General features: G+C 41.4%; 2 protein-coding genes across 11 annotated transcripts; one reads left to right on the forward strand and one right to left on the reverse strand.

Annotated features, from left to right (window-relative positions):
• The first annotated feature begins 2,814 nt into the window (after nt 1-2,814).
• Nucleotides 2,815-18,201, forward strand: LOC148658940 (lamin-B3-like). Of its 10 annotated transcripts, none has more exons than XM_088640748.1 (12): nt 2,815-3,030; nt 3,328-3,740; nt 4,432-4,588; nt 6,169-6,294; nt 7,059-7,229; nt 8,223-8,348; nt 8,832-9,052; nt 9,280-9,499; nt 9,610-9,714; nt 10,000-10,119; nt 12,853-12,963; nt 14,278-16,127. In XM_088640748.1, exons 2-12 carry the CDS (start codon nt 3,355-3,357, stop codon nt 14,317-14,319), a joined length of 1,785 nt encoding a protein of 594 aa, XP_088496874.1. In that variant the 5' UTR covers nt 2,815-3,030; nt 3,328-3,354; the 3' UTR covers nt 14,320-16,127. The 10 variants fall into 10 exon arrangements, 6 of the variants coding, with proteins under 6 accessions (XP_088496874.1, XP_088496875.1, XP_088496876.1 ...); XR_015940263.1 differs by adding an exon at nt 13,450-13,528 and having other exon boundaries at nt 2,816-3,740; nt 12,853-13,049; XM_088640749.1 differs by adding an exon at nt 13,450-13,528 and having other exon boundaries at nt 2,816-3,740.
• marchf3 (membrane associated ring-CH-type finger 3) lies at nt 17,050-23,506 on the reverse strand. The gene is made up of 5 exons (XM_088640758.1): nt 22,366-23,506; nt 20,306-20,508; nt 19,749-19,953; nt 18,356-18,562; nt 17,050-17,337 (listed from the first exon to the last, which is right to left on the reverse strand). The coding sequence occupies exons 2-5, from the start codon at nt 20,446-20,448 to the stop codon at nt 17,179-17,181; spliced, it is 714 nt and encodes a 237-aa protein (XP_088496884.1). The 5' UTR covers nt 20,449-20,508; nt 22,366-23,506; the 3' UTR covers nt 17,050-17,178.
• Nucleotides 23,507-23,681: the final 175 nt, after the last annotated feature.

Consider the following 23,681-nt stretch of genomic DNA (forward strand, 5'->3'; position numbering starts at 1 on the left):
GCGTCTCTCTGCAGCGACCTAGCCCCGTGAGCCAAAGAGAGATCTCTCCTCAGCCCAGTAGCTGTGGTCCTGCTATCACAGGGAAGGGCGGTGACGTCACCCGCTCTGGTACGCCGGCTCTTACACATTGCCTGTCGGCCGTAAGCGTTACACTCTCCCCCGCTTAAATCGCCGTCCCCGGCGAAGGGCTATCCCGCCCCGCTTCTGACACCAATGTAACGCAACGGGGCTCAGGCGGGCGCCCTTGCCGCATCTGGTCGGCCCCTGCACCCTCGGGGGCTCGAACCCGGGACTTCCGCGTCTCTCTGCAGCGACCTAGCCCCGTGAGCCAAAGAGAGATCTCTCCACAGCCCAGTAGCTGTGGTCCTGCTATCACAGGGAAGGGCGGTGACGTCACCCGCTCTGGTACGCCGGCTCTTACACAGCGCCCTGTCGGCCGTAAGCGTTACACTCTCCCCCGCTTAAATCGCCGTCCCCGGCGAAGGGCTATCCCATCCCACTTCTGACACCAATGTAACGCAACGGGGGCTCAGGCGGGCGCCCTTGCCGCATCTGGTCGGCCCCTGCACCCTCCGGGGCTCGAACCCGGGACTTCCGCGTCTCTCTGCAGCGACCTAGCCCCGTGAGCCAAAGAGAGATCTCTCCACAGCCCAGTAGCTGTGGTCCTGCTATCACAGGGAAGGGCGGTGACGTCACCCGCTCTGGTACGCCGGCTCTTACACAGCGCCCTGTCGGCCGTAAGCGTTACAATATAAAGTGTTATACTGTAAATTATATACATATAATGTAAAGTTACTCCATGTAATAGCTTTAAAAACAATATTAACATAAGTTGATCATAATCCTGGACATAACATTCCCACTGTGATAAGAAAGACTGGCTCCCCATCCAGGGTATATCCTGCCTTGTGCTCATTGCTTGCTGGGTAGGAAAAACATTGCCAAGTATCAAAAAGGTAAATTGCTTGAGAAGTGTGCAAACTAACAACCAAGTGCCTAACCACAAGACTACAGACTGAGGAAAAAGATCACACAACTCACACAAAGGCGTGTTTAGTTAACTTGAGAGGACAGCCTTCTGCAATTTGTGGGTTTAGTGTTGCTGCCTTGCAGAGCTGGGTCCCTGGGTTCCATTCCTGGGGTGCTGCTGTCTATGTGGAATTTGTATGTTCTCGTGTGTTAGTGTGGGTTTCCTCCCACAGTCCAAAACATACTGGTAGGTTAACTAGCTTCTAGGAAAATTGGCCCTGGTGTGAGTGTGTGCATGTCTGTGTTTCTGTATCTGCACTGTGATGTACTGGTGTCCTGTCCAGGGTAGTATTCTGACTTCCACCCATTGCTTGCTGGGATGGGCTCCAGCTCTCCCCTCTACCCCTGGAAGAAGGAGTTAGAAAATGGATGGAAGGAAGGTTTAATATTAAATGAGTGCTTAGTGTATGTGAAGAAATACAGCATATTAATTTATAGTTTTTATATAGAATATCAATACAATTCATATACAATTATACAATTATACATTATACATATACAATTCATGGACCATACATTCACTCCTATGTGTACATACTGTATTCACATGTATTTCACCACTTGTGCTCCCCTTAGCACATCTCTCTTTAGAACCCTTGCAGCAGCTCCCCAGCTCATTCCTTATGAAAGTGAAGAGGGGTACGGTCAGCCTCGTCCTTACAGTCAGGCTGCCATTCTCTCAGCTAGGAGGGTCACGCCAAACAACCTCTGCTACATTCATCCCTCTGTCACCTTCATTAGGATCTAACCCTACTACTTTAATATTTGCTGCTGTGTAAATAAAATTAAAAAATTGAATTTGAAAGGGTATCTTTTAAACCTTGAGATGTGTAGGCAGTAACCAGAAATGAAAGGAAACTTTGAGTATAGCAGTGTGTACTAAATCAGCTCTTGTACAGGCAATCTGCTCTGATAGTGCTTACAGTGGATGTTGGCTTGCGGACCTATTGTTAAGTAATAGTACCACCATGAACAATAATTACAAATTTTATTTACATTGTTATGTTTATGTTGGAGGTCTTTAGTAGAGGGCGTTTATGAAAGTAAGTAATTCAGTCAGAAAAATGATGAAATCCCCTTTTCACAAAGACGTTTTCAAAGACAGGTAAACATAAAGAAAGCAATTTTAAATTGTCCAATTGTATAGTACTTTAGAAAAGTAAAACTACTACAGGTATTCAGTCAAATGTGTTTAACTGATGTTTTGTTAACTGATCTTTCAGGTTCCCCAGGTAGCTAATTGAACTATTATTAAGGCAGGAGATTCGGGAGATATAAATTCTTCCAGATGTGATGTAAAAATACAAGAGGTGTTTAGTTTCAAATCATTGAGCATAAATACTGATGTTTTCCAACGGAATCTGTTTTACAGATCATGCAGATCTTTTCTCCCCTCAGACTGACACTTTGTGTTCAGGATGTCTGGTAATTTTATCGATGGGTGATATTTACCATTTTTGCTCACAAGTGGCACTTGTTAAGTTTTACTTTGCTTACAAATAAAGAGTATTTAATTTGTTCCCATGCAGAATAAAATATTTTCAAATATTACTCATTTCAACATTTAGACAAATGAGTATTGTATTCACATATTCAGCTAAAATACCTGGAAACGAACATGATACAATACTAACGGTTTCATATACTGTACAGTACTTGGCACCCAACTTTTACATTTTCACGTTCATTTTTAAATTGCAGTCCTCCTTATTTGCCGCGTGACTGTGTTATTCAAAGTATGCACTGTCATTACACATGACGCGTGCGGTTTTGTGCACTAAAGTCAGGCAATCCTCGATCGCCGCAGACTTGATCAGAACAGTTGACTAAAGCTTTCCCTTTAAATTCGATTACTCTCCCTTGCTTGTGACCTTGTGATGTGACATCACTCCTACTATTTATACAGTCACTTCTTAACAGCTGTTAGTACGGGGAGTGGGTTTTTTTTTTTGGAATTAGAAAAAGCGGTTAAATATTTTGTCTGAGACTGCGTCAGCCAAGGTAGTGAGCAGTAATATTCTCCCTCAAATAATGGCGGTCAGCGTTTTGTCGTCTAACTACAGTTCATTTTAATCCGTGTTGTAGCCTTTTAGAAACTGGTATTCGAAAATTCTATTTGAATTGGCGCTGTTATTTTAGGCAATGGTATCTTTAGGAATTTAGTGCTTAAGATAAACTGGTGCTCAAGATACTAGACTATTTTAATGGCGCAGTGTTATAAAGGTTTTAAAGAAAGATTTGAGCCAAATTATAAACACATTTAGCGGTTTACATATAACTGAGCTTATATTTACTTAGAGATTACAGGTGTATCCGTAACTAGCAATGGCTTTTGTAACTTCCCCTCCGGCCACCTCGACAAGCCGGGCATCCCGGACCACAAGGCGCAGCACGGCTGGGGTCTCTCCGTCAGGCTCCAGCCCCACGCGTCTGAGTCGTTTGCAGGAGAAAGAGGAGCTCAGGCAGCTCAATGATCGCCTTGCCGCTTACATCGAGCGAGTCCAGCAGCTGGAGAATGACAAAGCCTCCATACAGCTTCTGCTGGAGGAGAAAGAGGAAAACTCGTCCCGGGAGGTGGATAAAATCCGGCTGCTGTACGGCTCGGAGCTCGCCGAGGCCAGGAAGCTGCTGGACGATACGGCCAACGAGAGAGCCAGGCTTCAGCTAGAGCTAAGCAAGCTCACAGAGGACCACCGGCAGCTGCAGACGAGGTAAACGGCTTTGAGACGCAGTCGTGAGCCCTCCTGTCCATAAGCAATGTAAAGACGAGTTTAAACAGGTGTAGTCGAAATGTTGTCGAATGCAGGGTTCAGAGGGCCTTGACTTGCCTTTCCCTGTGCAGGTGGGCCTGTTACACCTTCAGTGTAGAAAGAGACTCATTTGAAGAATACTTACGAATACAGACCATTTTATTTTTTATATATTTCCTCAAATAATTCTCCTGCGCATTTTCTATAAACATAATAAACGAGAAATAAACACGTCCTCCACCCCACATATAAGCTGATGGTTCCCGTCAAATGTTTATTTGTTTTGCCCTTGGCTTTCATCAGTGAGTTACCTTTGATCATATTTCCATCTCGGTGTAAATTGAGCCCTTGATAGATGAGGGGCCTGTATTCTGAATACAAGTGTCCAGGTCTCCACTTGATTTCATTAGGTGGGAGATAACCTTAATCTTCTTTTTCATCTATGCTTTTTTTATTTCCAAGATAATGTGACTGAATGGAAAGTAAATGCCAAGTATCAGGTGCTTACGTCTGGAAAAACTGCCTTTGTCCTTAGAGGGTTCAATCAGTCCTGAAGCTGTACTCCTTGAGGGTATTCTGTGTACAGTAGGTTTTTTGATCGGTTTGCGGTGAAGTGTTTCTGACAGTCCCTGTCCCTCACCTCTGTTCTCAGGAACAGTAAGAAGGAGGCTGAGTTGACCACAGCAGCTGGTCGTTTAAGAAACCTTGAAGCTCTGCTCAACTCCAAAGAAGCAGAAGTGGCCAACTTGCTGGCAGGAAACAGAAGACTAGAAAACGAAACTTCTGAACATACTGCTCAGATTGCCAAAGTAATTATAAAGTGCATTCTAGTAACACTATTCTGGATTAATTCATCCTTACATTTTTGAAGTCAGTGTTGCTTCCTTAACTCAGAGCAATAGAACAAGGCTCTTGTATTAGATTATAACTATCTTTATAAGCAGTTTCACAACCGCTGCCAGTTTCTTACAGTTAGCTCTTGAATAGACAAAGATGCTTGGAAATCTTCTCCTTTAATAACACTCATTCTTCTTATCTACAAACAATTATGGAGAAGAAAACCTCTGTGTTATTTTCACAAAGTGGTTTGCACCAAACTTGTTCAGTCCTATTGTTTTCAATAAGGAAAAACAAACTCTTTCTAGCTTCACATGTCCTAATTATTGTATCACCAATTCTGGACTGCCTGATGTTATTTTAGGTAATGAGCCTGAGACTGCCTTGCTCTCTCAGACGGCCACTTTGTGGACTAAACTGGATGGCCCATAAGGATTTTTCAGATCTTCCCAAAAGATTTAAGCAGCACATAACTTCATTTGTAGTGTTCTTGTTTTAGGAAAGAGTTTCCAGAACCATGGTGGCTTTTTTACTACACTAGGGTCTCGACATCCACATTTGCGAGTTTGCTTATTTGTGATTTGGGCTGGGTGACGTTTAGAATCCAAGTTGGATGGAAGAACAGCAGAGTGGGACAAAACTGAACTGAACTGTTAAGCACAATTTTCAGATTAGCGGCACAAGAGACTAGGATTGTGAGACAAATCTAGCTGTGAGAGAGTCTCTCCCTGCCACCTGCTCAGGTACACACTACCCAGAGTCCACTTCTCAACGTGGTCTTGTTTTTGTCTTGTAGCGAAAGTTCCCGGTCCTGTGTTGGCAGCATGGGGACTGACAGGCTGGAAAAGACTTTACAAGCTCACTGACAGTTTCATTGCCCTTTTCATTACAGTGGGGTGTGCTAATTACAGAGCTTGTAAGGGGAAATAGCTTGTAAGGCAGAAGGAGAAAGTGCAGGCATCCACTGGATGCAGAGGAGGGATTCATATTATTTATTTTAGCTGATTAACTTGAGTCTGTGATTATTGTTGTTGTTTTAGTTGACTGATGTTATTTTAATTAACTTAAAGCCAAAGCAATAGTACGTTAATTATTATAAAGTATAAGAGAGTTAAATAAGTCTTTTAACCATGCATACAATACTGTACATAATAGTACGTCATGAAACTGGAACAAGTAAAGCTTTATTCCATGCTGAATAGAGAAGACAAGAGAAGTGACGTTTAGAATGTGGAGCCTTCTTTGGGTGAAGAAGGCTCCACAGCCGAAACGTTGTCTCTTTTCTTCTCTTTTCAGCATGGAGTAAAGCTTTACTTGTTCTTTTGCAGCCTACGCATGCTGACACAACTACCTACTTGAACTACTTCATTATGAAACAGTACAGTATTGGACTTGGTTATTCCGGATGCAGATTTGACTATTCACAGCAGTTCTCTGCACCACAATCCTGCGAATGTTGAGACCCTACTGTATTCCTTACTATTAGTCAAAATCACAGTTTTCCAATCTATTCCATGGACAAATGCGTGACTTCATTGTATGTGTTCCCTAGCTAGAATCTGCACTAAATGATGCCAGGACACAGCTCCATGATGAAATGTTGCGAAGAGTTGACTTGGAGAACCAAGTGCAGACACTGCGGGAACAGATGGATTTTCAGAAGCAGCTCAGTGAGGAAGTATGGGAGATTTGTAAATCCATGGTTTCTTTGTTATGGTTAATGATGTTTTAGTTATAATGATATAGTAACCTTTTGCATTTGTTTGTTGTTACATCTCAAAGAGCTTTACAGATAGGCAGGGGACTCACTTTCTCCATCAGTGAAGTGCAGCCCCACCTAGTGGTAGTCATTCTGCTCTCTCAGGCAGCAGATCAGGTGGAAGAGGGAGAAACAGCTTCACCCGCTGAATTAATGGAAAACTCTGTGGAGACCAGGTTGTTGAAGCCCAGAGTGGAATTTTTGTACCCTTATAAGTATGGAATTAACTGTAATTAACCTTGGGTTAATGTCTGATCCAAAGGAAGGCACCTTCTATAGCATGGTGTCACTGATCACTAGGAGGCAAACTGGGGCTTTTTTGTATGGAAGTTCCCATCAGAGGGAAGAGCGCCATCTATTTATCTACAAGGAGCAATTACAGCTGCATCATAGTACAAGACTCGGCTATGCTTAGCTTCTGAGTTCTGACAGTATCAGGCTATATAAAGATAGCCTAATTCTGCTTTAAAACGGTCATATTTACATTTGTTGAGGGTTGATGGAAGAGCTGTATCTGTTATTCATTACAAGGTGCTCTTTGAATTGACACATACTGTATGAATGTGTAAGAGTCCTCTTTTGTTGCTAAGCATGTTCAGGATGGTGCTTCAGGGTCCTTTTGAGTTCCGCCTTTGAATGTGAGGCCGTCTCATTGCGGATACTCAACACTGTGATCTTCGTAGGAAATCAGGGAAACGAGGACCCGCCATGAGAAAAAATTGGTGGAGCTGGATTCTGGCCGGCGGAAGGAGTTTGAGAGTAAACTGGCAGAGGCGCTGAAACAGCTCCGAAATGAACACGAGTATGACATCCAGCAGTACAAGGAGGAGCTCGAGAGAACATTCAGTGCAAAGGTATATAGCCTTTCAACTACTCTTAGAGCTTTATTCCATAATTATATAGAATGTTTTACAAAGCAAAAGGGCAAGAGAGGTCTGCCTGCCAGGGCAAAAGCAAGTGAAGTGGACTGTTGCTCTCAAGTCTTCCCTGGGTTGACCTCCGTATATGCACATTTTTTCTGTGATGCAGTCTTGGATCAGTCAGCAGAACTTCATGTATAGGACAGTCTTAGACCAGCAGCTGGCAGAGAGCAAAGAGGTAAAGTGCTGAGAGGAAACTGAAATCAGGAAGGGAACATTGCTTCGCTTGAAGGTAATACTTTCCTCAAGTAGAGCAGAAAGTAAAGCAGTAAATATAATAGCATATAAGTGGCACGTGTGAGTTGGTCCTTTACAGGAGGTCAAGAATAAAGCAAAACTTAAGCTCAGCAATAATTTCTATAGGCATCTCCCTGTAGAGTGTGTGGCAGTACGTTGTGTGTGTTTTTAGGCTGCGCAGTTCGCCTGCTCATGTCTAATATCTCTGATATTGGCGCCGTTGTGAAATCGCTCTGTTGTATGCTCTTTATTATCTGAAGTAAGTTGTGAGCATTAAAGCTCTGTAAAAGATTTATTTTCTCTGGTGTAGAGAAAGGGTGCCCCTGAGCTCACTCTTGGTGTGGTTCTGGCATGAATGCCCAAGTAGCCTTGTGAACCTTTAATACTGTATAGTCCTCTTAATTAAGCCAACAGGTGTTAATGCTGAGAGGTATTCACACAGTTGACACGCAAGAGTGAGAGGGCTGGTTTTCTTGTCTCTGGGGCCCTCCAGTGGCCCTAGAGAGACTCAGGAGGTGAACTTTTTCCTTGCTACAGTATGTCACAAGTATATCTCGTAGCTTAAGTAATCGAAAGGGCCCCAAACGATACTGCTGTAATATGCAGAAGAGTGTTTGTAGGAAGGTCTAGGTCTGTATGAAGTGCCATGTGGGAGTGTACCAGGTTTCCTGTGGTGTCTTTGCCATGTAGCTGGAGAACGCACAGCTGGCTGCTGCCAAGAACAGTGATTTAGCCTGCGCTTCAAGAGAAGAGCTCATGGGAACTAAAATGAGAGTGGAAACTTTATCATCTCAGCTCAGTCATTTTCAAAAGCAGGTAAAGAAATTTTTCATTTTCTCTATTCACTGCGATCTGTGTTAAACTCATTGTTTGGGAGTGTAACTTTTAGCTGTGTAACTAAACTGTTCATAATGTGAACAGCTGCAGTAGCATTTTGATTGACCTAGATGGCTCCCTTTGACTTGAAATAGTCCTTAAGGGCGATTTCTGCACTTAAACCACCATCTCAGACTGAAGTACAGCGCAGAAAATCTAAATCTGTGATTTCTTATTAGGCATGAATGTTTAAACAGTGGTATAATTGTTTTTATGTTTTTTTTCCCACAATTTTAAAATGTCAATTTTTAAAAAAAGGCATCATAATATTGAAGAAGAGTATTTTGTGCAGCCTCTTCAGTGAGAAGATTTCTGCAAGCCAAGAGAACCTTAGACATATCCCCAGGTGGCCTGTGTGGCCTCCTTCTCAAGCTAGCCCAGTGGACACCAGGTTTAGCCTATTTTGTGTCATTTCCATGACAGAACACCGCATTAGAGGCTAAAGTCAGGGACCTGGAAGAGGCACTAGACCGGGAGAGAGTTTCTGGTCATCAGCGGGTGATGGAGAAAGACCGGGAGATGGTGGAAATGAGGCAGCGGATGCAGGCTCAGCTGGAGGAATACGCCAATCTCTTAGATGTGAAACTGGCCCTGGACATGGAGATCAATGCCTATAGGAAAATGCTGGAAGGAGAAGAACAGAGGTACTATGATAACAACTCACTTTACATCCTCAATGGGATAGGCTTCACTGGGTTAAATAGTCCTGGAGTTGTAGCTGTAATCATCCTTCATTGATTCATTGTGCCTGTAGCGATTCACCATATGCAAGATGATTCCAGTGGTGCTGTTCGTTCACAGGAAGACTGCCCAATGGTCTGTATTCAGTAACTTTGTGTGATAGCTGATATAATTCCCATTTGCTCGGCAGGTTCAACCTTTCCCCCGGCCCCTCGCCTCAGACAGCTGTCCCCCGCAGTCACGCGCACAGCTCCTGGAGACCGCGTGGCAAGAAAAGGAAACTAGAGGAGAGACCAGGCGTCTCTACTGGGTACAAAATATCCCAGCATTCCTCATCTGTAGGAGGAGTGTCTGTCGATGAGGTAGACTTGGAAGGAAATTTTGTCAAGCTCAGGAATAATTCAGACACTGTGAGTACAACTTCAGTGGTTATTTTGAAACCTCTCTTTTGTTGTTTGTGCATGTTGTCAAACCTCTTACTGGACTCTAGATTTTCTGGTTTTATTTTGCTTATTTGCAGGACCAGCCTATTGGTGGGTGGATTCTGAAAAATTATACAGCAGTGCCAGGAACTGCATTTACAATCCCCTCTTCCTTTGTGCTCAGAGCTGGGCAGACAATCACAGTAAGTGGAGCTATAGTAATAAAATGCTATAATAAAATAACATTTTTGAGCATGCATTCTGCTTGCACCTAGACAAAAAGCTTATAGAGGATGACACATTTAAGCATGTTGTTGTTTCTGTATAGCATATGGGTCAGGTGAATAATGTTGCCTCCACCAAAAAGCATAACCTATTTCAACAAGGTATTGAGCATTTAAGTTAGTGTCTTATATGGCATGGTGTCAATGTGAACGACTTTAAAGCTCTTGCTGATCAGTGTACGACTGCGAGCTTTCTCCCCTCAGATCTGGGCCTCGGGGGCTGGGGTGAACCCGAACCCCCCCAGTGACTTTGTCTTGAAGAACCAGAGAACCTGGGGCACCGGCGATGACATCAGGATTGTCCTGCTGAACAGCCGAGACGAGGTAAGTGTAGGGCTTCCCCTGCCACCAGTAAAGGAACTTAAAAAAAAATTAGGAAACTTCTTTTCTTGCAGAGACCTTTAAAGAATATTAAAGACGGCAAAATGACACACACTCACATGGGGTAGTCTATATCTGCGATGAAAAGGCAATGACATAATTCATCCTTCCTCTGAACAAAGTGTGATAACTAATAGTGTTTGGCTTAACTCCTGAGTCATTAGCAGCTAAAGTGCCAAAACCTGACGGGTTAAGCATTTTATCCTTTTTCTTACTGGATGGTAATCATTTTCCCGTTTTCACATGTACACTTGCTGCTGGAAGTCTCACAAGTGTGTGCTTTTTTGAGAAGTGTTCTTTATTTTCCAAGCGAGCCAGACTTGCGTGTGGTTGCCATGGCTGCCAGTGCCTGATCGTCTGCCTTACTTGAACTTGTTCCAGGGCCTGCAGTGGAGAGAAAATCGGATTGAATCGGCACATTTTGGCTTGAGAATGTGTTGGTTTTTTATCTGATAAATTACAGCATTTTGTTTTGACTAATGTGAAACCTAACATTTTTCTCATGTTTACTGCACACTACTGCAGTGTTCTGGTCAGTAGTTCATACCAGGTCATTCCAGCAGTACATTCTTTTTGGGCAGGAGGGGAATTGACCCGATCACTTCCTTTACTTTTTCTTACGAGTCCATGTAATACACTCATCAAACATTTTTTGCTAATTATTTGTGAATATAAATGTTTATTGCACACTGATCTATTTTATTGGCCAAGTTTTATTTCCTACCTCTGAAGCACTCTGTATCCCAGAATATTATCCTTTTTAGGTTGAGCTTCAAGACCGGTACAGTGGGAATAGATTGGAGAATTTTGTACTGCAACATATACAGTATATTGTAGAAAATCTTTCTACAAGTACAAATATGGTTAGTTGTTTTTAAAAAAAACAGGTAATTTCCTAATAGGAATGTATGTGTGCCCAATCTGAATGAAGTATAAGATGTATATTTCTGAAGTTTTCATGATCTGCCAAAGTAGTATTTTTATTTTATTAAAGTAATATCCTTTGAAATAAGTTATAAAACATTATATATACTATAACATATTTAAGACGCATCTTTCTTTCAAAACCACATTCCTGTGAATAACTCTTGACAAGAAAAAAGCTCTGTAAGGAATCGCTTTGTTCTCCAAGAACTTAATCACAAAAATCCAGTTCAGAGCTTTAGGAGCATACAGTATGTATCTGAAACTAGAATGTGTACTTCCTTCACCTCTTTTTTCTTTATATTGTCAAAAGAACTTAGAATAAAGTTTTATTAATTCCTAAATCATTATTCATCCTTTATGAAAAGTCAAGTCAGTACTGTCAGTCCCACACTATTAGTCTGAAATAACTGAACTTTTTAGTCTTGAACAATCAAGACTGTAAGGGGACCTGCAAGTATTCAGAATTCAGAAAGGCTTGAACAGTCAACCCATTGGGCTGCTATAGAATAAGCAGGGGAAATATGAAGTGGAAATGAACAACGTGAACAAGTGTGTGTGTGTGTGTGTATAACTGAAAACAGAAGGCACATCTTTATGCAGAGGGTGGTGGGAGTGTGGAACAAGATACCTAGCCATGTTGCTAAGGCCGATATCTGGGTTTCTTCCTTCATGAAACAGTTCGACGAGAACCTCGGATTAATTTGCCAATAACTACCAAACAGGATAGATGGGCCAAGTGGCTTCTTCTCGTACATATTCTTATGTTCTTAAGTATTTAGCTTAAAGCCTAAACATTTGTTTTGCAACTGAATTGATTGCTTCATGAAATATCTTCCTAGTGAAAAAGTATGAATGAAAAATGTCCTAGTTGAAGCATTTTGGAAGACTTGCCAATTTGAAACCACCCAAAAATATTTGTAAGCCATTGTTAACTACTAATTACCATTTATCAAATGGTTAGCTGTTGCCTCATAGTTCTGCAGTCATGGGTTTTGGCCTTGGGAAACTTCTGTATGGAGTTTGCGTGTTCCTCATGGTTCCATGTGGATTTTCTTCAGATGCTTGTTTCCCACCTTCCAAAGACTTGCTGTCAAGGTTAACTGGTATCTCTAAGTTGTGTCCGTGTGCTTGTGATGGATTGGTATTCTATACACAGTGTAGTCCTGCCTGGCACTATGTGGATTTCTGGGGAAAAGTTTGCAAATTTGGAAAAAGTAAACACAGTAGCACTAGCTCATCACTGTGACGTCAGTGACAGAAGGAGAAAAGTAATTTTAAAGATAAGTGTGTTTTAGCACCAGTATCTTGCATAGATTAGAGCTATAGTTACTGAATAGATGAACAGTTACAAGTAAGAGGTTCCCATTAAGAACAATTAAATCTTGAAATAACAATATTCAGAACATTTTCTGTAGGGAACAATAATTGATGGTGAAGGCAGTCATTCATCCTTCTTGGTTTGCATGGTTTTCAGAAGTCGGAATTGAATTCTCCGATATTGCTAATTTCCTTACAGAACTACTTTCTTGCTTAAGCTCTTGCCAAGATATGCGAGGTATACAGGTAGCATGTGACATGAAGAGCTGTGTTTATAAGATGTATAACCAAGTAAAAAGGATGAGCATTGTAAAATTCTAGCTTGTATAGAGAACACCACTGCTCGGGATAACTGGTACTGAATGGATGCAGAGGGTCACCTGAGGCAAACCTGTGCGCTCTGTAACCAGTGCTGGTGTGTGTCGTTATCAGGTGATTGCAGAGCGAGCTCTCCTGCGCATAGAGAGGGAGGTGGAGGGGGAGTCGGAGGCTGAGTTTCATGAAGATGTGGTCGCTGGCAGCGAGGTGCACTTCCGACGCCAGGTGATGACATAATAGCAGCACAGAATGATGACGGGAGAAAAAAGTATCGCCAGCTTTGCATCATGTGTGACTTATTATTCATAAACGTAGGTCAAATTCAGCTCTCACTTCTCTACATTAATGAAGCCGTGCAACATTTACATTTACCCTTAGGACTGATAGAAATGCCTTCCGATTTGATATTTGTAACCTGTCTTGTTTCTTTCTCATGAAATTAAGAGTATACCAGTGTTGGCTAAAGTTAATTTCCTAAACATCAGCCAATGCAGAACAAAAATGTTTCAGGTCGTAAAGAGAATTTTTCTTTTTTTTTTCTATACCTCTTTAAAGAGTTAAGAAGATGCTGAAATTGGTTACACAGAGCATTCGTCCATCATAGCTGTGTTTCTGTCAGTGGAAAATGCAATAATCTGGAGGATTTATCTCTCCAAACATGGATGCAGACTTTCACTTTTATTCAGTGTTGCTGTTCTCCTCTTACCTCAGCCAAAAAGAAGAAAAAAGAAATGTTGTTCCGTCTCTTGACTTGCCTCTGTCAGTAGGAACAGACAGACTGCTTCTGTAGGTGAGGTGTACATGCAGACAGGGCTCCCACGCCTTGATGGTGGCTTGCTCAGCTTTTAATTTTTTGCTTTAACTGCTCTGCTATTTGTGAAAGACTGTCTCATGCAGTATTAACATGCTTTCTCAAGGCAAGAGGTCTGATCTTGAAGGAATAATTTTTAGTGTAGTGAAGAGCATTGTTGCACGAGCAGAGTCAGGCTGGTTTGCAGATCTGTCCTCTGTGTCCAGGTTCTGGAGCTGCACACAGAACCTTGTCTCATAAGCTTAGTGGTCCAGGTAAGGGAAGCTGTCTGGAAAACATGCTCTTTAAACCTTTAAACCTCTTACCATGAGATCCTGCTTTGCATTCAGCGAACTAGATAGTGTTGTACATAGGCTGTCTGTAGTAAAATCATTCTGTTCTGAGCCCTAAGACTTGCTGTACAATGTGCACATACCTGGTATGTGCAGGCTGGTAGTTTTAGTGTTTTTTTTTCTCCCTTCCCTAGACTGTCACTCCTGTTTCATTCAGATTCTGTCTGTGCATACCTCTTTAGCTTGCTGTGTAATTACTTTAGACAGCTAGACTTAAGATTAGTTTATGCATGGAAAGCACTGACACACCACAGAGAAGAATTCTAGCACTGCTTACAGGTTTTGTGAGCATGGCATTTGTGCACAAATATCCCCTTTGTGCTGAAAATCCGTTGTTTAGGAAGTATTTAGGAAAATCTGGAGGTAACAATTCTTACAGTATGTCTATTCTTACAGGGGCATCATGTAGCTGAAGATCCCAGCTGTGCTGTTATGTAACTGTGCAAGTTATTGACCTGGAAATCCGAATGTGAAGATGCTGTTACTGGTGTCATACCTTTTGGAACTGGCAGTGTCTTGATGTATTGACTGCTCCATAACCAACTCCCCTTTTGGGTGATGAATGTACATTGCACCTCATGATGAAATAAATTTTTATTTTCCCATCAGTTAATTTCTTAGGCACCCTGATATGGTAAGTTTTCTGGCACGGAGGGTTCTGAAAAGACATAGATCATTGCCAGGAAGTGTGTTGGGAAAGCAGATAGGTGTAGAATACACTAGGAAATTCTGTTGACACAGCCTTATGTAGCTCCCCCAATTCACTTAGCAAAACAAATGAAATTCTTGGCATGAATATAAGAATTGTTTTGAGTATACTGTAAATGAACAGGACAGGAGTCCCTGAGGACCTCGGTCCAGCATGTTTTACAGTAGCTGTAATTTGGTTACCTGCTGTACTCCTGAGAAAAAGGTTAATTGGATAACAAAGAACTCAGGTGGAATGAAAACGCTCTGTGGCCCTTAAGGATTATACCTGAGCACACCGTAGTATAGGACTCTAAAGTAAATATAAATTTGATAAACCTATCAGATAGCATGGTACAGTATACAGCATTAAAACAATCAAAGGTTCTGATGAAATGAGCCTCTTCCTAAAAGACAATGATGCAGTAGGTTCCCTTCGAGCTATCAAATCCAGGAGTGTACAGCAAACGAATGTCTGCATGTTTGTACCCGATCTGTGATGCCTTGTCTTTCCATGTGTTGTTGGAGAATTGGAGAAGCTGGTTCTTCCAATTTTAACAAGAAAGTGTTCTTCGTCTATTGAGGTCATTAAGGATGGATCAATAACGTAAAAGACGGGTTTAGATACCCTTGTCACTACTGCTAATCTCTTCCCCATTCCTTGAATTGCTTGGACAGCCAGAAGTGTGGTGAACCGTATTAAAAGAGAATAGACACATGATACAGTGTTTCAGGATCTAAGGAATTGTGCCTTGCAAAAGGGGGGAAAGATGAGCACAGCTGGTTGAATAACAGGTGTTTACCAAATCAAATCATTCAAGACACTTTGTAACTTGGACTATGTCATCTCTTTTCACTGCCTGGTAAATGGGATCTGTGTTGCATTGTCCTTGTTTTGTGAAGAAGGCATTTTAATGTTGAAATCTTCACTGTTTTGCTCTTGAAGCCAAAAACTAAGGTCCTTGTGGTCCCTTTGCCATACAGTCTTTTAGTTTAAGAGTGAAATAGTTTGCTGAAAGGGAAAAACAAGCCCTTTGTATTTTTGTATGAATGTTTAAAATGGAATATTGTACTAGTGCAATTGTGAAGGAGTATGTGAGGATTTAGGTGTCTGAGAGACATTTAATGTGTGTAACCAACAGCCAGGGTGACATTCAAGCAGTTTGTAACATCACTGTTTAGTTAATTTTATTAATATTGCATGTTTTTTGTTTTTAGTTTTGCTGTCTGTTCTGTTGGCATTAAATTCAGAAACATCATACATACAGTATGGGAAAGTCTTCCCTGGAAAAAAGACCTGGCTAGGTTTTGTCACAGGAAACGATCCTGATATTAACAAGATCTGTAAATGAAGTACATTTTGTGTCAAAATGTTTTCAAATGGAAAGCCTTCTTTAAACTTTTTCTCTCAAAACAAGTGGAACATAGCCTTTTTGTGAAAAAATGCTAAAATGTCTTTTCAGTCACTGGCAATTACTTGTGCCTGCTGCACTGAAAAGCATAAATTATTTTGTATTTTAATACAAATTTTGTTATGTAATAAAAGCAGCATAATGTTTCCTGTTGGAATTGTTTTTTTTTTTCAGTCATCCTTCAGGATTATTTTTTTACAAAATAAAACTTAATCTATTACATTTTATACAGCATAATTATTCAGTTGTACAAGCAAAACGTGAATCATCGTTAGAAATTGTTGTTAAAAGTCACATATATAATACCACTTTGATTCCTTACTAAACACTACATAAAGGAAACAGTACAGTAAAGGTAAAAAAAACAGGTCTCCGTGCTACTATGCTGTAGGAAGGAATTGGCAAAGATATTCAAACTGCCATAAAAAGAAACAGTGCTTAAGGGATGAACGAAGTCTAGCAGTTATTCCACACCAGTCCTGAAGAGTACCACTCATTCACAATATTCCATCTCTGCTCCTGGGTATTGATAATTCAGGTTTTCATGAATTATTTCCATAATGTACAGAAAATCTATTTTAAGTTTATACTTTTTTTTTTTTGCTAGAGTTGATCACTGAACACATGCAGTTCACTTTTACTGTAGGTACAGTAATTTTAAACATTTTTGGACCATAGTAGTATTATCTTCACTCATTTTACCCTGGAAGCCTGCTGTCCCTCCAAAAGCCACTTTTGAGATCTGAAGCTGTTTTTTCAAGTGTATGCTTAAAAGAACATTTATGTAAAAAAATAAATTTGTAGAGGCTTCAAAGACTCATATGCAGAAAAGGAGGAATAAATTATGATAGTGGGGGAGAGTTTTTGTGGGCTCCATAAAAATAACACTTTATACTTCTCATTGTGTTTTTGCAGACAGAAAAATAGGATGGGGAAACTAAATGATCCAAGACAGAGGTTTGGGAAAAGATCTCTTCTTTCAAGATTGCAATGTTGTATTAATCTTAAGTGAAGTTGTATGCACAATTTAGCAGTTTGGTTTTAAAACATGACCACTGAATTCAAATCATTTGGTATATAAAATATATTCTTTTTTTTTTACAAAAGTTCAAAAACTTGTTACATGTTCAACTATGTGAGTGTTCTAAGAACAAAAAGAAGTGCTTTGAGAGTCTAGACTGAGTACCGTCTCCATTAGCTAAACAATAGTTTCCTTATTCTTGTCTTTGCTCGTGGTGCTGGGTGGGACAGCCTGCACTGGACTGGGCAGTACCGCTGGTCTTGGAATCTGAAGTCGGACTTTCTGATTAGTCCTTCTCCATTTCTTGAAGAGTTGAATGTGATATCGTATCGAGACCTGTAATAGCAAAAGAAAAAACTCATGACTTAAGGCCTTAGTAAGGGCCTAAATGAAAACTTTGTGGAAGTTAATTTAATAACCGAGAACCCAAGGCACTTCTTCACCCAAAGGCTGGTAGGAGTATGGAAGAAGATACCCAACCATGCTGTTAATCCTCATTCCTTGGTTTACTTCAAGAATTGGCCGTATGGATCCTTAAATCAAAGGGCTAGTAACGGTAAAAACAGGCTAGATTTGAATGAAGCTGAATGGCCTCCTTTCATTTTGTAACCTTTTTTAATGGGCTTATGTTCTTAATATGAGCAGATTTCAGTGCAGGATTTGATACTGTTCTTTAATGTATGATGTGTTTCTTGATTTATTTCTTAGAGAAGCTAGGCTTATTGCTTCTACACATAGAATCAGGTTTGGGGAATTCAGTCAATCAGATTTCCCTTCAAGTCAAAATGACTTTGAACCAGGCTGTTTAAAGTGTTTAAAGCGCACTCTTTTAACATAGTGTTGACATAACAGTAATTTGCTTCTTTTTTTCCCCAGCTCTTCCTAGTTGTGAGTCTCTAATTTTGTGTGAAAAACAGTAAGACACATCAAGCAAGGGCTTGGTGAGGGTTAATTCCCGCAGATCTTCTTCAATATCAAGGGGGCCAGTCAGCCCATACAGCCCAAGTGCGAGGCCGTGCGTTACTGCTGCAGTAGACACACAGGATCCACAGGATCTCTGATCTGACACCTGCCAGGACTGGGGCAGCAGCACAGCACTGGTCTCCAGGGGACACAATGTGTTCTGCCTGTTCTCCTCGTTACTGTCTTGACCCCATTATGTGCTTAACTGAACAAATAAAAGGTTTTTCCAGGTTTTAAGGCTGGTGGCAATTTAAAATGGATCATGCAGTGGAGCAGCATCTTGGACAGAATCCCAACTAAAAACGGCAGTCTCAGCCACCTGACTGTACATGCCACAGCCCTCTAACATTTGGCCTCAAAAGTCATGTCTGTTTCACTCTTTTAAACTTACAGTTGTCCAGAAAAGGTAAATGGTGAAAAGTGCAAGTGTGAGGACTATGAGTCCAATTGCTTCCATGCTGCTGCTGTAATAGAGGTCCGTGGCTCCCTGGACACACAGCCACCCAGACAGACTGGCTAATGGAGTTATAAACATGAAGCAGATGGCATCTCCACACAGAGTTCTCCTCTGATGCTGCATCGCTGGGGCTTGCAGCCACTGAAAATGAAAAATAATGACTATTACTATTACTTACTGAGCATCAGAACAAACCTGAATTGTACTTCACATGTTTAAAGGTAGTTTTGATAAGATTGTTTTATTTCTGTTCTCAAATTAATCTTAAACAATAGCGGTCAAGAATGTGGATGATGATGATAAAATGAACCTTAGAGGAGAGATGTGTCCTCACATGGCTTCAGTGTGACTAAAGCAAGGAAGCAGTAAATGAAGAACGGAGCATGACGTAGATGGAGTACACAGTGTATTGTTCTTCTTAAACACGTGACTTCATCAGTAGATTAACAGCTATTTCAAGCTACAGTTCTCACATGAGATAATGTCCATTAACACAGTAATACCTTAATGATTCCCTGTTCCCCTGCTTTAGAAAGGAAACTTATCTAATCTCATTTCCCTGTTAAGTGGTATTAGTTTAAATGACATTAGTTAGTATGGTTAGTTTAACAGAATGCATGCACAAACAGGTCTTCTTGACTTTTGTACAAAAATTCTATCTGGTATGACAAGAAACTGACCAATATCTGGTGTTCTGTTATGGTTACTTCATGATAGTTCTTTATAGGTCAGCAGTTTTCAGGTTGCAATGGTAAAGAGTGTGAGGGAGATCTACAGCTCCTCCTACAATTATGTCAAGCCCCCTGATCAAACTTGTGCTGAGTCTCACTGCTTGCATTAATCACAGCTCAGCAGCCTGTCCATACACGGGCACTCTTGTCTGTGGCTGGAGTTATCAGTGGCTGGGGTGGAGGATAAGCACAAGGAAGTGAAAGGAAGGTTTTGTGTAATGGCTGCTTGCCGGCACAAAAAAAAACATTTAAGGAAGATCCCCAAATCTCCCCAGTCAATTCCCCTCCAGCTATAGGGTTTAAAACCAGTTGCAGCTTGTCTTTACAAAGCTGCTTCACTTAGCGTCCATGTGACTGTGTACAAAACACAAATTATAAATGATTCTGCTTGAATCCTCAAATTAAAGGCTAAAACCGTCTCCCTTCCTTCCTTTTCCAGAGTCTTTTCAATGATAACTCCGATCCCCAGACCACTGAAGGAGCCACCCCAAGGACGCTATTGCACTAAATTCCTTTTCGCTGTTATATTCCCAGACCTGTCACGTTTTTCAGACGTACACTAAGCCACATTGTGCTTCAGTTCCCTCTTCTTTTACCTCACTGAGTGGCTTTGGCAAGCGTTCCAAGGCAAATTCAAAGTGACAGAGCTCACAGTGGCTTGTGTTTGAAGCTGTCAGCCAGTGCTCCAGACAGCTGCGGTGCAGCTTGGCCAGTGTGCCTGAGCACCGACAGGGCGACAGGAGCTCCTCGCCACCGCTGCCCTCATGGCAGATCCTGCAGAAGGGGTCCTCACTGCAGAGGCTGCATTGAAACAGAGGAATCGTCTACAATCATACAGAAAAAGTGAAAGCTCAATCACTGCTTCTGAATATGTGCTTGTAGGGCTGTACTTAAGGAATAGGCAAATACTGCAAAATTCAAAACTAATATTGATCACAGTTATTCTTTTTAAGTTCCCAGAGCTGTACACTCAGAACCGTTTGCGTGTAGGGTCTAAGTTAAAGTTATGCCCGAGGGTGAAGTGTATCTTCTTTGTAAAATCAGATAAAGAAAACGGTCAGTGAGTTAAATAAACAGAAGCAGTTTTAGGGGGAAAAAAAACCCTTTCCTCTTTGTTTTCCCTGAGATCTTGTCTGTTGCTGGACTCGCCCACCTGCTGGCGCTGGAGGTTGCAAGGGGGACAGAGGTTCTGCCCTCAGTATCTTCCTGCACACAGGGGCTGGGCAGCTGCTCCACTGTTAGCTGCAGTAAGGAGGTGACCGCTGATAGACCGTCATGAGGGTCCTCACAATCCATGTCTGCTGCCTGGGGATCTGTCCATTCCACTGTTTCCTACAGCAGGGCCATACAATCCACCTGAAATGCAGAGGCAGACTGAGAACCACAGCTGAGAAACACACACCGCTCTTCCTGGACTCAGTGACAGTGCACTGAACTAGGAACCACATCGCATGTTCAGTTCTAATGGTAAGCTTGCATCCAGTAAAGTGGACGCTCAGTGATCGTGCTGGTAATGCAGCGTCTCTGTGGATCCCATTTAAGCCACCTTTGCACTAAGCCTCCTCCACACCCCCCAAACGTGACGGCATAAGCTAATATCTGTGAGGTAGTGTATAATTACCACAGATCTAGAGGGAAATCAAATCTCGCCCAACATGCAGCATTATCTAATGGACAAACCGGCGACTGGGACATATTGTTCTTGGATAGAATCCTCCCTCATTTTAGTACAAAACAAAGTTGAAAATAAACTGTCTAGCCATGCTGTTATGGCCCAGCTTTGCCCTGCTATTGATTTCTGTTTGTTATAGGTGCTGCAGGAGCAACAGGGCTCACATAATCTGATTCTAAACATCTGTGTGTCCTTTCACCTGCGTTAATGATAAATAAATAACAGAGGAGGCGCACACACTAAAAACAGTCAATCAATAAGTTGGTCCTCCTTTTCTGTGCCATCATCGGCTGCACAGAGCCACAGTGCTCGGGGATAGGGTACTGTATCCTGGCCAGCGGTCCTGCTGTCCTTTGATCTGGGCTTCACATGCGCTTCCACGCTCAGTGAAAGAGGGGGAACAGTCCTGGTAATCCCCAGCCTCTTATCCCATCCCGGAAATGTATTAATTGGATAAATATGCTCTGTTCAAAAAAGCACTCATGTTCCCTATTGCTTATTATGGAATTGCTTGCAGATGCATAGTTCACAAGAGATTTCATGTTTCACATTTATTACAAATAAATCTGGTTGAATAACTAAAGCTATTGCTTTCTTCGTGACAAAATCGAGCAATTGTGACAAACAGAAGTTAGTAGTTCTTCATATAAACAGGTAATTTAAACATCTTTAAAACATTGCTTTCAATAGATTATGAGACTTATAATTTTAATTCTGTCTACGCAGAATATTGAAATGTGACAAAATGTGTGAAAGTATTTTAAAAAATATTACTTCTAATACATTTCATTTGTAAAAAAAAAAGTATCCATTTTATGCATGGAGTAAGAATGATTGTTTCACTTGTTTTTTGGAAACGCACACAGATTAAGAAATCAGATTGGACAGTCATCTAATAAAACCTTTAGCCTTTTTGCTTCTATGTACATCACTATACATTCCAAAATATATTGTACATGTCTATTAATAATGCCCTAAAAGCTGTTGCCTTACGTAGAAAAATAATTCCATAAAACAAGCATCATTTTCCAAACATGACTCTACACAGTTACATTTCACAGCATACTGGCAGCTGCTGGCGGCAAGTTGTCTTTTACAGCACTACACTTTACATGATGAATCTCAATTGCTGGTGACAAATAACTGCAAAGTTCAATATTGCACTACTGTTTAGAGTGCACTTTTAGCCTTAGGCAGGGCACAGTCTCGCTGAAGAAAATATTTAAAGAAATGCAACCTATTTTTCCATACTTTTCAATGCACTACCAAAAATAGAGAACGTGGGTTGTTTTATTACAGTCAAAGAAGGTCATTTCAATACAAAGACAAAAAAAGTCAGCTTCTGCTCGGCGATCCAGTATGTTGGTCGCACACTTCCTGAGCATTTACTTTCCCAAGAACTCCACTGTAAACATTTTGGTCACGTTCCGCAGAGGGGCAGTGGAAAGATCCTGGGAGACTTGTGAACTGCATAGCCAAGCATCAACCTTTCCGTTCAGAAAAGGATATACAGTACATGAGAAATATGCTCAAAGCCTTACCTTAAAGGCAGTCAGCTGGCACATTTTGCAAATGCTCCATAAAAGAGGGAAGAGGTGGAGAACGGAGTGGAGGCTGCTGGGTTTCAGCAGTGCCAAGTGTTTGCTTGAGAAGACGCTCGGCAGACTGTTTCCCTTCACTGCGAAGATTAGCACTCAGCTCAAGGTCAGCAGTGAGAAGAGATGGGGATTAGACTGCAAAATCGGCGCAGACTAGACAAATGGAAATCCTTTTCACATCTCTGCTAGTTACACCAAGGGCACCTACTCGCTGTAGCACTGTAATCCAGTTAGATGTTGCTATTGCAAGGCTCTAGCTTGCCAGACATTATGGTAATTTAGGTTGCTCACACACTGACAGCTCGCTTGTGGGGAGGTACTGCTCCAATTTAAAAGTCAGCTTGGGTGGAACCAGAATTCTGCCCTCATAGCTCCTAATTCTGACCACCTGCAAGACAATCTCCTGTCTTTGTCCTCTGCCAACATATCTCAGATGATTTTAAATGTGCACATTTGTATTTAAAATGCCTACAGTATGTTTACTAAAGACTTTTGACAGTTTGTTGTAAATGCTGAAAATTTGTTTTCACACAAATCTAAAAGGGAGCTATCATTATTGTGAGGGTGAGGTTAAGTAAAATTGAAATATGCAGATCTATTTGGTCACTCATTCTAGAGCATAGAAGACTAATCCTGCATCTGCTCTGTCTACAACAGTGGTACAGTCGGAAAAATGCTGGAGCTGCCTCTGCAGGACTCAACTGTCCGCTGCTCTTGTGAGCACGGTCCTTCCGAGTGTGGCTGGAATGCAATAAGAAATTCTAACGTACTGCTTGCACAGAGCTGTGCAGCATCGCTCATTGTCATCACCATTAGCCATCAACGGTTATTACTGTACAGCTGCACAGACAAATGGGGAGCAGGTCTTAACAAATGTAAAATACTGCTGCACAGTACAGTATACACAAGTGGCTTCAAGATGTTGGTTTAGTGGAGTTTTCTCTCAAAGCTTAATTACACAAATCCAAACCCGGCAATAAATCAGCACAACTTTAAAAAAGTGATATACTGTATTTACATGCTGTTTTAACTCCGGCTCAACATTTAGATACAAGCAAGGGAAGGAAAAGCCCTTTTATAGCAAAAGAAATTGGAAAGCAGCTCCTACACTGTTCCCAGGCTGGGGGGTGGGGGGGGGATAGGGGGACCAGGCTCCTTTGTTACAGAACAATAGAGTTCAGCACAGATGCCTTTTCATCTGTAAACTCTGGCAATGAAAAAAAGGGCTGCCATTTTTTTACAAAAGTAAAAAATGACAA

Source organism: Lepisosteus platostomus, chromosome 7, assembly GCF_059453375.1.
Source record: "Lepisosteus platostomus isolate fLepPlt1 chromosome 7, fLepPlt1.hap1, whole genome shotgun sequence".
Taxonomy (NCBI): Eukaryota; Metazoa; Chordata; class Actinopteri; order Semionotiformes; family Lepisosteidae; genus Lepisosteus; species Lepisosteus platostomus.